The 12,514-nt window shown below is 44.0% G+C and overlaps 1 protein-coding gene across 10 annotated transcripts in view; it reads left to right on the forward strand.

Annotated features, from left to right (window-relative positions):
• The window catches only part of hemk1 (HemK methyltransferase family member 1), a 193,164-nt gene continuing 180,650 nt past the window's right edge, over positions 1–12,514 (forward strand). For 4 of the 10 annotated variants that reach the window (XM_063068206.1, XM_063068212.1, XM_063068207.1 and 1 more), the window contains exons 1-2: positions 239–360; positions 8,662–9,104. In XM_063068206.1, the coding sequence (XP_062924276.1) occupies positions 8,829–9,104 (276 nt within the window). In that variant the 5' untranslated portion in view covers positions 239–360; positions 8,662–8,828. The other 6 variants (XM_063068215.1, XM_063068209.1, XM_063068211.1 and 3 more) reach the window with 6 other exon arrangements.

Raw genomic sequence — 12,514 nt, forward strand, 5'->3', positions numbered from 1 at the left:
CACCAGACTACCGGTGGAGAGGAATGACAAAACGAGCGGCGCGCGGAGAGCATAAAAGAAAATAAATTAGAAATAGAGGTTAAATCCCGGAACAACATAAACAATGAGGTGTGGAAGGGGGTGGAAGAGAGCTTCAATTCTCATTTGGGAAAGCCGAATACACGAACAACGAGCTGTCACTGTCTGATGCGCGCTGCCATTTTGCACCTTGGTGACGTCACGCATGAGGTGGTTTCCCGCGCTTTTATGCTGGGCAGAGTGGGAATCAAGTTTGCCCTTGGCTCTGATGGAGGGGATCTGCTTTTAGTGCCTCCCAAATTGGATTTTAATCTGTTCTGATGAAATGGGAGATCAGTAAGGGTAAGAATAGGATGATTGGCTGATGACTGTGTGGCTGAGAATCTGCTGCAAAAGACTTGAGATTCAAATTTCTGGATCATTGGGATCTCGTCTGTGGACGGTATGACCTGTCCAAAAGGGAAGGGTTACGCCTGAACCCGAGGAGGAACCAGTTTCCTTGTGGGCAGGTTTGCTAGAGCTGTTGGGGAGGGTTTGAATTAATTTGGCACCGGAGTGACAGCTGAGGAAGGGGTGGTTGGTATACAAGCAGATGCAGTATGTAGTGAGACTGTGAAGAAGGACAGCCAAAATTGCAGTCAGTGTGATGGGTTAAAGTGTAACATGGCAAAATCGAAAAGGGTGCTGAATACAGGACCAGAGATGTTAGATTTAAATGCACACATAAAAAAGATGATCTTGTAGTGCATTCAGAGATTGGTAGGTACGAATTGTGAGCATCACTGAGTCATAGCTGAAAGAAGATCATAGTTGAGAGTTTAACATCCAAGGACAGGCAGGTAGGTCAAAGGTTTGGGGTAGCTCTGTTAGTGAGAAAGGAAATCAAATCGTTAGGAAGAGGTGACGTAGCATCTTAACATGTAGAATCATTGGGGTAGAATTAGGAACTGCAAGGGTGAAAAAAAAAGCCTGATGGGATTTATATACAGGCCAGTATACAGATCTGCTGACTGGCAGGAAGCAATGAGTGGGAATAAAGGAGGTGTTCTGCAGGGTCTGGGTTGAGACCACTTCTTTTCTCACAATCTGTCAGTGATGACAGAATTGATGGCTTGTGGCCAGGTTTGCAGACGATACCAAGATAGGTGGAGCGGTAGGTAAAGTTGAGGAAAAGTAGGAAGGCTGCAGGACTTAACCATATTTGGAGAATAGGCAAGGAAGTGGCGGATGGAATATAGTTTAGGAAATGGTGTGGTCATGGACTTTGGTAGAAGGAATAGAGGTGAAAACTTCCAAACAGATAGAAAATTCAAAAATATAAGTGCAAAGGGACTTGGGAGCCTTTGTGCAGAATTCCCTAAAGGGTAAATTGCAGGTCGAGTCAGTGGTAAGGGAGGCTCATTTAGAGACAATTATAAGAACAAGAATATTATGCTGAAGCTCTAGAAGGCATTGGAATGACTACACTTGGAGTATTGTGACCACTTTTGGACCTCTTATCTGAGAAATGGTATGCTGACTTTGGAGAGCATCCAGAGGAGGTTCAGATAATGATTCCGGGAATGAAAGGATGAACCTGAGAAGTGTTTGTGTCTGGGCCTGCACTCGCTGGAGTTTAGAAGAATGAGGGAGGATCTCATTGAAATCCCTCAAATATTGAAAGGCTAAGATATGGAATAGGGCAAGGCCTAAGTATCCTAGAGAGGATGTTTCTTATTGTGTGGACACAACCTCAGAATAGAGGGACATCCATTTAGAACAGAGGTTAAGAGAAATTTCTTTAGCCAGAGTGTGGTGAATCTGTGGAATTCATTGCCACATATGGCTGTGGAGGCCAAGTCATTAAGTATATTTAAAGTGGAGGTTGATAGGTTCTTGATTAGTCAGGGTGTCAAAAGTTATTGAGATAAGGCAGGAGAATGAGATTGAGAGGGATAATAAATCAGCCATGATGGAATGGCAGAGGAGACTCAATAGGCTGAACGGTCTAATTCTGATCCTGTGTCTTATGGTCTTATAAAAGGCGGAAAGACATTGGAAGCATGCCATTCAGCCTGTCTAGACTATGATAGCTCTGTGCTAGCATCTTAATTTCGTAAGGATAAATGTACTTGTGGTTGAGTGAGTGTAGCTGAGGTCCACTGGATTCACCTTTGGGTGGTTCTATGAGGATTAAGTACAGTAGACATGTTCTCAAGTTTAGAAGAAAATTATTTCATTCAAACAGTCAAAATTAGACAGAGTAGCCATTAAGTTGATGCTATTCTTGGCTGTGGGCTCCGGAACCAGCAGTCATTGCCTGAAAATAAGGAATCAGAATCAAATTTAATATCAATGGCATATTTTGTGAAATTTGTTAACTTTACAGCAGCAGTACAATGAAATACATGATAAATAAATATAAAATTATATTACTTATATAATAACAGGAATTCTGCAGATGCTGGAAATTCAAGCAACACACATTAAGGTTGCTGGTGAACGCAGCAGGCCAGGCAGCATCTCTAGGAAGAGGTACAGTCGACGTTTCAGGCCAGTCCTGACGAAGGGTCTTGGCCTGAAACGTCGACTGTACCTCTTCCTAGAGATGCTGCCTGGCCTGCTGCGTTCACCAGCAACCACGATGTGTGTTACTTATATAATAGTAAAGTTAAAATAAATAGTGTAAAATAACAGATAAAAAGGTGGTAAGGTAGTGTGTATGGATTCAATGTCCATTTAGAAACTGGGTGGCAGAGGGGTAGAAGCTGTTCCTGAATCGCTGAGTGCGTGTCTTCAGGCTTCTGTACTTCCTGACGATAACAGTGTGAAGAGGGCAAGTCCTAACTGGTGGGGATCCTTAATGATGGGAGCCGCCTTCCTAAGGCAATGCTCCTTGAAGATGTCTTGGATATGATAGAGGCTGGTACCCTTGATGGAGCTGACTAATTTTACAAGTTTCTGCAACTTATTTCAATCTTGTAGCATCCCCTCCCCACCACCCATACCAGACGGTGACGCAGCCAGTCAGAATGTTCTCCAGGGTACATCTATAGAAGTTTGAGTGTTTTAGTTGACAAGCTAAATCTCCTCAACCTTCTAATGATATATACCTACTGTCTTGCCTTCTTTATAGCTGCATCAGTATGTTGCATCCAGGTGAGGTCCTCAGAGATATTGACACCTAAAAACTTGAAATTGCTCACTCCCTCCACTTCTGATCACTCTATGAAGATTGGTTTGTGTTCCCTCATCTTATCCTTCCTGAAGTCCACAATCAGCTCTTTGATCTTGCTGACATTGAGTGCAAGGTTGTTGCTGCAATACAAACTGGTATATCTTGCTTCTGTACGCCCTTTGATCACCATCTGAAATTCTGCCAACAATGGCGGTATCGTCAGCAAATTTATAGATGCTGTCTAAGCTATGCCTAACCACACAGTCATGGGTGTAGAGAGAGTAGAGCAGTGGGCTAAGCACACGTCTTTCAGGAACGCCAGTGTTCATTTTCAGTGAGATGCAGGTGTTATTTCCAATCCACACAGATTATGATCTTCTAGTTAGGAAGGCAAGGATCCAGTTGCAGAGGGAGGTACATAGGCCCAGGTTCTGTAGCTTTTCGATCAGGACTGTAGGATTGAAGGTGTTAAATGCTGAGCTATAGTCAAGAAACAGCATCCTGACATAGGTATTTGCATTGTCAGTTGATCCAAAGCTGTGTGGACAGCCATTGATATCCTGTCTGCTGTAGACCTATTGTGGTGATAGGTAAATTGCAGTGGGCCCAAGTCCTTCCTGATTCTAGCCATGACCAACCTCTCAAAGCATTTAATTACCATAGGTGTGAGCTGTACTGGACAATAGTCATTGAGGTAGCTCACGCGGCTCTTCTTGGGCACTGGTATGATTGTTATCCTTTTGAAGCAGGTGGGAACTTCTCACTAGCAGTGAGAGGTTGAAAATGTCTTTGAATACTCCCACCAGTTGGTTGGCACAGGTTTTCAGAGCCTTACCAGGTACTCCATCAGGCCCTGCTGATGAGTCAGAGATCACAGAGACCTTTCGCCCACTTGAAAGACAACCTGACATTGGCTCATAGTCAGAGAGCACAGAGTCATCAGATGCTGCAGGGATCCTCATAGCTGTGGTTTTATTCTCCTTTTAAAAGCGAGTGTAAAAGGCATTGAGCTCGTCTGATAATGAAACATCACTGCCATTCATGATGTTGTGTTTTGCTTTATAGGAAATACTAGCCTGAAAACCCTGCCAGAGTTGATATGCATCTGACATTGCCTCTAACTTCTTGTGGAATTGTTTCTTGGCTCATGAAATATCCCTTCGCAAGTCATATGTAGTTTTCTTCCACAGACCTGGATTGCCAAACTTAAATGCCACAGATCTAGTCATCAGCGGACTATGAACCTATTGGTTCATCCACAGTTTTTGGTTTGGGAAGGTACTATAAGTTTTTTGTAAATACACACTAATCCACATATGTTTTAATGAAGTCGGTGAGAACTCAGGCTTGAAGTCCACTGATTCAAAACAGTCCTATAAGTCCTGAGCCTCCCTGGTTCATACCTTCTTGGTCCTCACAACTGGTGCTCCAGTCCGCAGTCTCTGCCTACACTCAGGGAGTAGAAAGACAGCCAGGTGATCAGATTTACCAAAGTGTAGGCGTGGAATAATATGGTAGGCACTCTTGAACTTAGTGTAACAGTGGTCTAGTGTGTTATTTCCTCTGGTACTATAGGTGATTAGTTGATAATTATTATTTAGTGACTTCATCAAGCTGGCCTGGTTAAGATCCCCAAAATGATGGGGAAGGCATCAGGATGACGCAGCTTCGTGCCTGTTGATTACCTTGCTCAGTTTGTCTGCTGCCTGTTTGACATTAGTCTGAAGTGGCAAGTACACTGCAACCAAAAAGATCACTGAAATCTCTCACAGCAGGTAAAATGGTCATCACTTAATTGCGAGGTATTCCAAGTCTTGATGAGCAATATTGGGACATCAGTGACACAGTAGTACACCACAAGGAATTGATCATGAGGCATACACCTCCACCTCTGCTTTTGAGACTCGGCCAACCTATCTTGACGATGTATTGTGATCCCATCTATTCAAATTTCTGCGTTTGGCACAGAGTGGGTTAGGATTCCATAAAACAAAGGATGCACATGTTCCTAACGTCTCTCTAATAACTGTACCCTAGCTCTGAGAGCATCAATTTTATTTGCCAGAGACTGCATGTTTACCAGCAAGGTAGTTGGCATTGGGAATTGAAAACTTCGTTTTTTTTAAAATGCTCTATTAGACCAGCACGTCAAAGATCCTTTTTTCACCAGCGGCTTCTTAAAGGGGCAGTGTATCCTCCACAGTTAAGTCTATTTCTGTTGGTTTTAAGCAGCAGTAGATCGTTCAATCACATTAGAACTTCACTGACTATACATATCATAGGTGCAGTTATGATTCTGTGCCGTAAAGAATATTTGATGTTTTCCATCATTTTCAATGAGAGCTGCCTTTAGGGTTGTCCATGTTTGTGACCATATACTACCCTGAAAGTTATTTTCTTGTGGGCATCGCAGTAAATAGAATGAATTTTAAAATACGCACTCCGCAAAGATGGACAAACAACCAATGTGCAGAAGACAACAAACTACAAATGATGGTCATCTGTCATGTCCGACGATGGTGGTTGTTCTGGTGCAGCTCATTTGCTTTAGACCCGAAGGTAGCTGTGGAGTCTCCTTTAAGCAGAAAACTCATTCACAGTGAGGTCAAGGGAATTGCCCTGCAATTTTCTATCACACTTGGGCAGCCAACAGGTCTCCGTGGCGCCACTCCCCAAAGGTGTCATGGGCTAGTCTTACCAAGGCACACCATCTAGTCCGGTCTTGTATGCACTGTTCCAGCTGTTTTGTAGTAAGTCCAGCATATGCAATGTTACCTTTCACACAGTCTTTGAATCTCCACCTTGGTTCTTCTTGCCCAGAGATACCTTGCCACATAGTAGACATTTGGGGATTCTGGAGTCCTCCATGCGTATGACGTGTCCTGTACATTGAAGCTCGGTTTTCCAGATCATGGCCTCTGACCTGTAGCGAGCTTCCATGTTTATAACTTGGTCCTGCCAGTGGATGCCTGGGATCGACTTCAGGTTACAACTGTGGAAGGGTTGTAGTTGTCTGAGATGGACACATTCTAGTTGTCTTCTGTAAGCAGTCCGTATCTCACAGCCATAAAGGAGACATCTATCTAACAATGACAGTGTTGTACACCTTGAGCTTTGTGGGTAAACAAGCATTGTGCTTGTTCAACATGCTTTAATGCAGATGGCCAAGGTTCTGCTGGCTTTGCAAATCCTGGCATTGATTTCCTTGTCCAGGGAGCCGTCACTTGACGCAATGCTGCCGAGGTACCTGAATTCATTTACCATATTCAATTTTGTTCCCTCGATTTTTATTCTCCCCCCCCCCCCGAAGTTGGATGGAACCCTCAACCAGATGTCATGGGTTAAGCGTGAAAGGTAAAAAGTTTAAGGGGAACATGCGGGGAAACTTTTTCACTCAGAGGGCCGTGTGAGTGGCATGAGCTGCGAGTGCGAGCTGGATTTCAACGTCTAAGCTATGATTGGATAGTTACATGGAGGGTAAAGGTTGATGGGAGTTGGTTTTAGATGGGGACGAAGGGCCTGTTTCTGTGCTGTACTTTCCACGATTCTATGGTGACGTAAAGAGGAGTAACACAGATCCAGGAGCAGAGTGAAACAGGACTTCCGTTTTACCAAGCTGATGGTGAAGCCAAAGAATCGAGAAGCTTCTGCAAAGCTGTTGACAATGAGTTGGAGACTCTGTATGTGCCATCATGGCACAGTCATCAGCATAAAGCACTCAAGAACGAAGATGACTGAGAAGCTCATCTTGGAATTGAGATACCGCAGGTGAAAAGACGTACTCCAGATACACTCCCAATTCAAAGTCCCTGACAGCATGCATGTAAAGGATAGGTGAAAAGCACAGGGGCCAACACATACCCTTGCTTCACACTGTTTGAAATGTTGAATGGCTATGAAGCTTCTCCATTTGACAGGACGAGGCTAGCTAATATGTTGTCATGAAAGAGGCGAATGAGGTTGACGTGTGCAAGGGCATCTCAGCTTCAACAATACCGTCCACAGTGCTTTGGTTAGATTTATGAAAGCGGCAGTAAGTTCAAATTTTGTTCTATGCACTTTTCCTGAACCTGACAAATGGCAAAAATCATGTCGATAATGCTGCGACCCGAGCAAAAGCCATACTGTCTCAGGAAGGTTCTCTTCTGGTATGCTGGTGTGCTGGTGATTAGATGATTACAGTCGAGAACCTTCCTGGCGACGGACAAGAGGGAGATGCCTCAGTAGATACCGCGATCAGCTTTGCTTCCCTTGCTTTTGAAGAATAGGATGGTCATGGCATCTTTGAAGTCTTTAGGCATGTCTTCTTCCCAGATGCTCATAAGAATACTGTGGAAGATTGTAATTACTGACCTGAAGATCCCAGTGCTCTGTGTAATTGTGCTCAATGGTGGAGAGGGCTTTGCCCATGATGGTCTGGGCTGTATCCACTACATTTTTAGGCTTTTCCAATTAAGGGCTGGTTCAGGACAGAATTTCTGTACCCAAGAGGGTAATAAGCCTTTGAAAGTCTACCCAGAGATTGTGGAAGTGCAGTTGCATAGTACATTCAAGAGAGACTTTTAGAAAGTAATGGATTTGATAGACCTGTGTCTATGCAAGAACTTGGTGTTGAGATGGATCTGTCATGATGTTATTGAGTGCTGGAACATTAGGAACATAATGGCCTCCTAGTGTTTATACCCTATATCGGAGCTCCACTGTCAGTCTTGACCTGAATTATTGTTAAGTCCTCTCTCCCTATAGATGCTGCTTGACCTGTTAAGTTCCTCCAGCAGTTTCGTTCTTGCTCCAGATTCCAGCATCTGCAGTCCCTCATGTCTCCCTCTGACTTGAAATACCTTCTGAAGTGGCCAAGCAATCTGCTTTCTTTAGGCTTATTAAAGAGAGGCAATTGATGCTGGTCTTGTTGGTGGTACCTATATCCAAGTATATCACTAAGCCTCTATCCCAAAGTCTCTCATCTCTGAAATCATTAAAAAAAAATAAAGATCACATCAGTCTATAATTCTGTTGAGGGTCTGAATAATCTGCCCTTGCACTTGACCAGACCAGTTACTACTCACAGGACTTGGCCACTGTCACTTTGTCATTGTCTTCCAGGAGACAATGGCTTCCATGCCATCAGCTGCCTTCAGAACAGATATCAGTCAGGGCACTGAAACCCTCCATTGGAATGGGAGTGGTGGGATTTTATGTGGTAAATCAAAGGAGTCAGTGCATTAGGGAGCTTATAAAATGTTTCTACCGTAAATCCTTTAATTTTTTTGCAACTATTCATTGCACAGATGACTGGAGGCCAACTTATTGAGTATATTTAAAGAAAAAGGTTGATAGGTTTTTGATTAGTAAGGGCTTCAGAGGTTATGGAGAGAAGCCCGGGAGAAAATAAATCAGCCATGATTGAATAGTGGAGCAAATTTGATGGGCCAAATGGAGTAATTCTGCTCCTTTGTCTTATGATCTTGTGTTCTTTTGTTTTTCAGAACTCCATCCAAGGTGGCAATGAAGTAAGAAGTTCCAGGAGCACTGCATGTTAAAACTTAATTCAGGGTCCTCACCCAAAGTGCCAAGGGCAGCATAATTAACCGTTCAAGAAAACTTGCATTAAAATGACTCTGATTTAAAATACCGTGTGGAAATAAGAAAGAAGATGTTTAGGATGAGAAGTAGCTACATAGGCTGGAAAGTTCTCACTGGACACCACCTTTGCTTGGCTTCACGTACCAGAGTATGGTCACTTCACCCTGGCCAAAGTGACCACGTCAGCTGCTTTTCAGCTGCCTTCTCTAGGAGTTGTTGCAGTTCTGTGCCTGCAACAGGAGCTGACTGTGTGACTTACTGGCAGCAGATATTTGAACAGAGGGCGATATCAGAGCCCTTGCTCTCAGCTGAGCACATCGTTTCCCATGTGCTTGGAGGAAAAACTGTTAAGTATTATGAAATTCAAGTGGGGAGTTTTGGAGTCTTAGACTCATAGTGCACTACAGCACAGAAACAGGCCCTTCAGCCCATCTAGTTTATGTCAAGCTATTCTTCTGCCTAGTCCCATTGACCTGCATCTGGACCATAGCCCTCCCATCCCTGTACCTATCTAAATTTCCACATCCGCAACCACCACTTCCTCTGGTAGATCCTTCCACACTCACATCATCTTCTGAGTGAAGAAGTTCCCCCTCAGGTTCCCCTTAAACATTTCACCAATAACTTTTAGTTCTAGTGTCATCCAACCTCAGTGGAAAAAAGCCTGCTTTTATTTGCTCTATCTATACCCCTCATAATCATGTATACCTCTATCAAATCTCCCCTCATTCTCCTACACTCCAAGGAATAGTCCTAATCTATTCAACCTTTCCCTATAACTCAGGTCCTCAATTCCCAGCAAAATCCGTGTAAATCTTCTCTGTATTTTTTCAATCTTATTATCTTTCCTGTAGGATAGGCTAACTTAAAGTGAAGACACAAGAGAGGGATCTGTGGGAGGGAAATGGACAGTCCATGTTTCAGTACAAAGCCCTATATCTGGTCTCTGTGCCTTCACAATCCCAAAGATAGAGTGAATGAAAACTCATACATCCCAAAGACCTGATTGAATGGGCTAGGATTTTATTCCCTGGAGTGTAGGAGAATGAGGGGAGATTTGATAGAGGTGTACAAAGTTACGACGGGTATAGATTTTTCCACTGAGGTTGGGTGGGATTGGAACTAGAAGTCATGGGTTAAGGGTGAAAGGTGAATTGTTTAAGGGGAACATGAGGAGGAACTTTTTCACTGGGAGGGTGGTGAGAATGTGGAACGAGCTGCCAGCGGAAGTGGTGGATGCAGGTTCAATTTCAACGTGTAAGAGAAATTTGGATAAGTACATGGATGGGAGGGATATGGAGGGCTGCGGCTGGGTGCAGGATGATGGGACGAGGCAGCGTAATGGTTTGGCACAGACTTAATGGGCAGAAGGGCTTGTGTCTGGTGTAGTCTATGACTAAAGTGCAAGGGTCATGACTGGATCGATTGAAAGTTTGAGACTTCACCTTTATTGTGTAAGAGGTTCTAAAGTCTTACTAACTTGCTCTGGATTACAGCATCTGGAGTACAATGTGGGACAATATGAACTAGTGCAGTATGGAAGAAAGAATTTTAGAAGTTAATGTTTTCATTGAAGAAATACTACAGAAAGATTCAGCTTAAGAGCATTTGGTAGTCTTCATTTACAGAACACAAAAATGACATGGATGCAGCAGGTAATTGGGAAGGATGATAGAAGGCTTTCTGCACTACATTGATGACTGCTTCATGCACTCGTGCTCAGCTCATCAATTTCATCTCCAACTTCCACCCTGCTTTAAATTCACTTGTTCCATTTCTGACACCTCGCTCCCTTTTCTTGATGGCTCTGTCTTAATCTCTGGAGACAATCTGTCTACTGACAGCTTTTGTAAACCTAATGATTCCCACATCCATCTTGACTATACCCCTTCCCACCCAGTCTCCTATAAATGCTGTTGCCTTTTCTCAGTTTCTTTGTTCCTCTCCACTACATCTGCTTCCAGGAGGAGGCTTCTCTTTCCAGGACATTAGAGATGATGTCCTTCTTAAAAGAATGGGGTTTCCCTTCCTCCACCATTGACGCTACCCTCAACTGCATCTCCTCCATTTCCCGGACATCCGTGCTCACCCCATCTTCCCGCCATCTTGACAGGGATAGAGTACTTCTTGTCTTCACGTACGACCCCATGAGCCTCCACATCCAACATATCATTCTCTGTAACTTCTGCCTTTTTGGAGATCCTATCACCAAACGTGTCTTTCTCTCTCCCCCCCCCCCCCACACACACACACACATTCTGCTTTCCGCAGGGATCACTCCCTCCGTAATTCCCTTGTCCATTTGTCCCTCTCCACTAATCTCCCTCCTGGCACATCTCTCTGCAAGCGACAGAAATTCTATACCTACCCATTCACCTCCTCCCTCACCTCCATTTAGGGCCCCAGACAGTCCTTCCAGGTTAGGCCACATTTCACCTGAAAATCTGTTGGGGTCATCTGTTGTACCTGACACTCCTAATGCTGCCTCCTCTATATTAGTGAGACCCGATGTAAGTTGGGGGACCGCTTTGTCAAGCACCACCTCTCCATCCACATAAAGAGAGTTCCCCAGTGGACAATCAATTTCCCATTCCTGTTCTGACATGCCAGTCCATTGCCTCTTCTGGCACGATGAGGACACTCTCAGGGTGGAGGAGCAACACCTCATATTCCATCTAGGTGGTCTCCAACCTGATGCCATGAACATTGATTTCTCCTTCTGGTAGTTTTGTTTCTTTTCCCCTCCCCTTCCTTCTTCTATTTTGGCCTCTTATCTCTTCTACTCAACAGAATGAGAGGGGATCTTATAGAAACATACAGAATTTTGAAAGGGGTAGATAAAATAGAAGTAAGAAAGTTGTTTCCATTGGTAGGTGAGACAAGAACTAGGCGACATTGCCTCAAGATTCAGGGGAGAAGATTTAGGACGGAGATGAGGAGAAATTGTTTTTCTCAGTGAGTGGTGAATCTGGAATTCTCTGCCCAGGGAAGCAGTTGAGGCTTCTTCACTAAATATATTTAAGAAACAGTTAGGTAGATTTTTACATATTAAGGGTTATGGGTAAAAAGCAGATAGATGGAACTGAGTTTACGGACAGATCAGCCATGATCTTATTGAATGGCGGAGCAGGCTCGATGGGCCGGATGGCCTACTCCTGCTCCTATTTCTTAAGTTCTTACTCTCCTGCCTATCAGATGCCCCTGGTGCCCCTCCTTCCCTTTTCCTCATGGTCCACTCTTCTCTCCTCTCCTCTCATTCCTTCTTCTCCAGCCTTTTTGCATTCCCACCCACCTGGCTTCACCTATCACCTAGCTTGTCCTGCTTGCCTTCCATCCCCCCGCTGTCCTTTTTAATCTGGCATCTTTCTCTATCATTTTGTAGGTATTGCTCTGGATTTCCAGCATCTGCAGAATCTCTTGTGTTTACGAGGCTGTTAGAACACTTGTTACGTAATCTCAGAATAAGGGGATTTAGGCTCATTTGGGCTTGAGGTGATGAAATCGTAATTCTCTCACATCTCTTGCTCCAGAAAGCTGCAGAGGATGAACTCTTGAAAATATTCAAAGCAGACAAAGATAGATTTACACGCAGGAAGGGAATGAAGTAGGTCAGGAAAGTGCACTTGAGGAAGGCTGTGATTGTATTGAATGGTGAGCAGGCCTATAGGCAACATAGCCTACGTCATGGGCTATATGGCTCCTGATGTATGCCTTGGGTATGACCTACACTTATTCCAAATCAAAGCAACTCACACA

Source organism: Mobula hypostoma, chromosome 15, assembly GCF_963921235.1.
Source record: "Mobula hypostoma chromosome 15, sMobHyp1.1, whole genome shotgun sequence".
NCBI lineage: Eukaryota > Metazoa > Chordata > Chondrichthyes > Myliobatiformes > Myliobatidae > Mobula > Mobula hypostoma.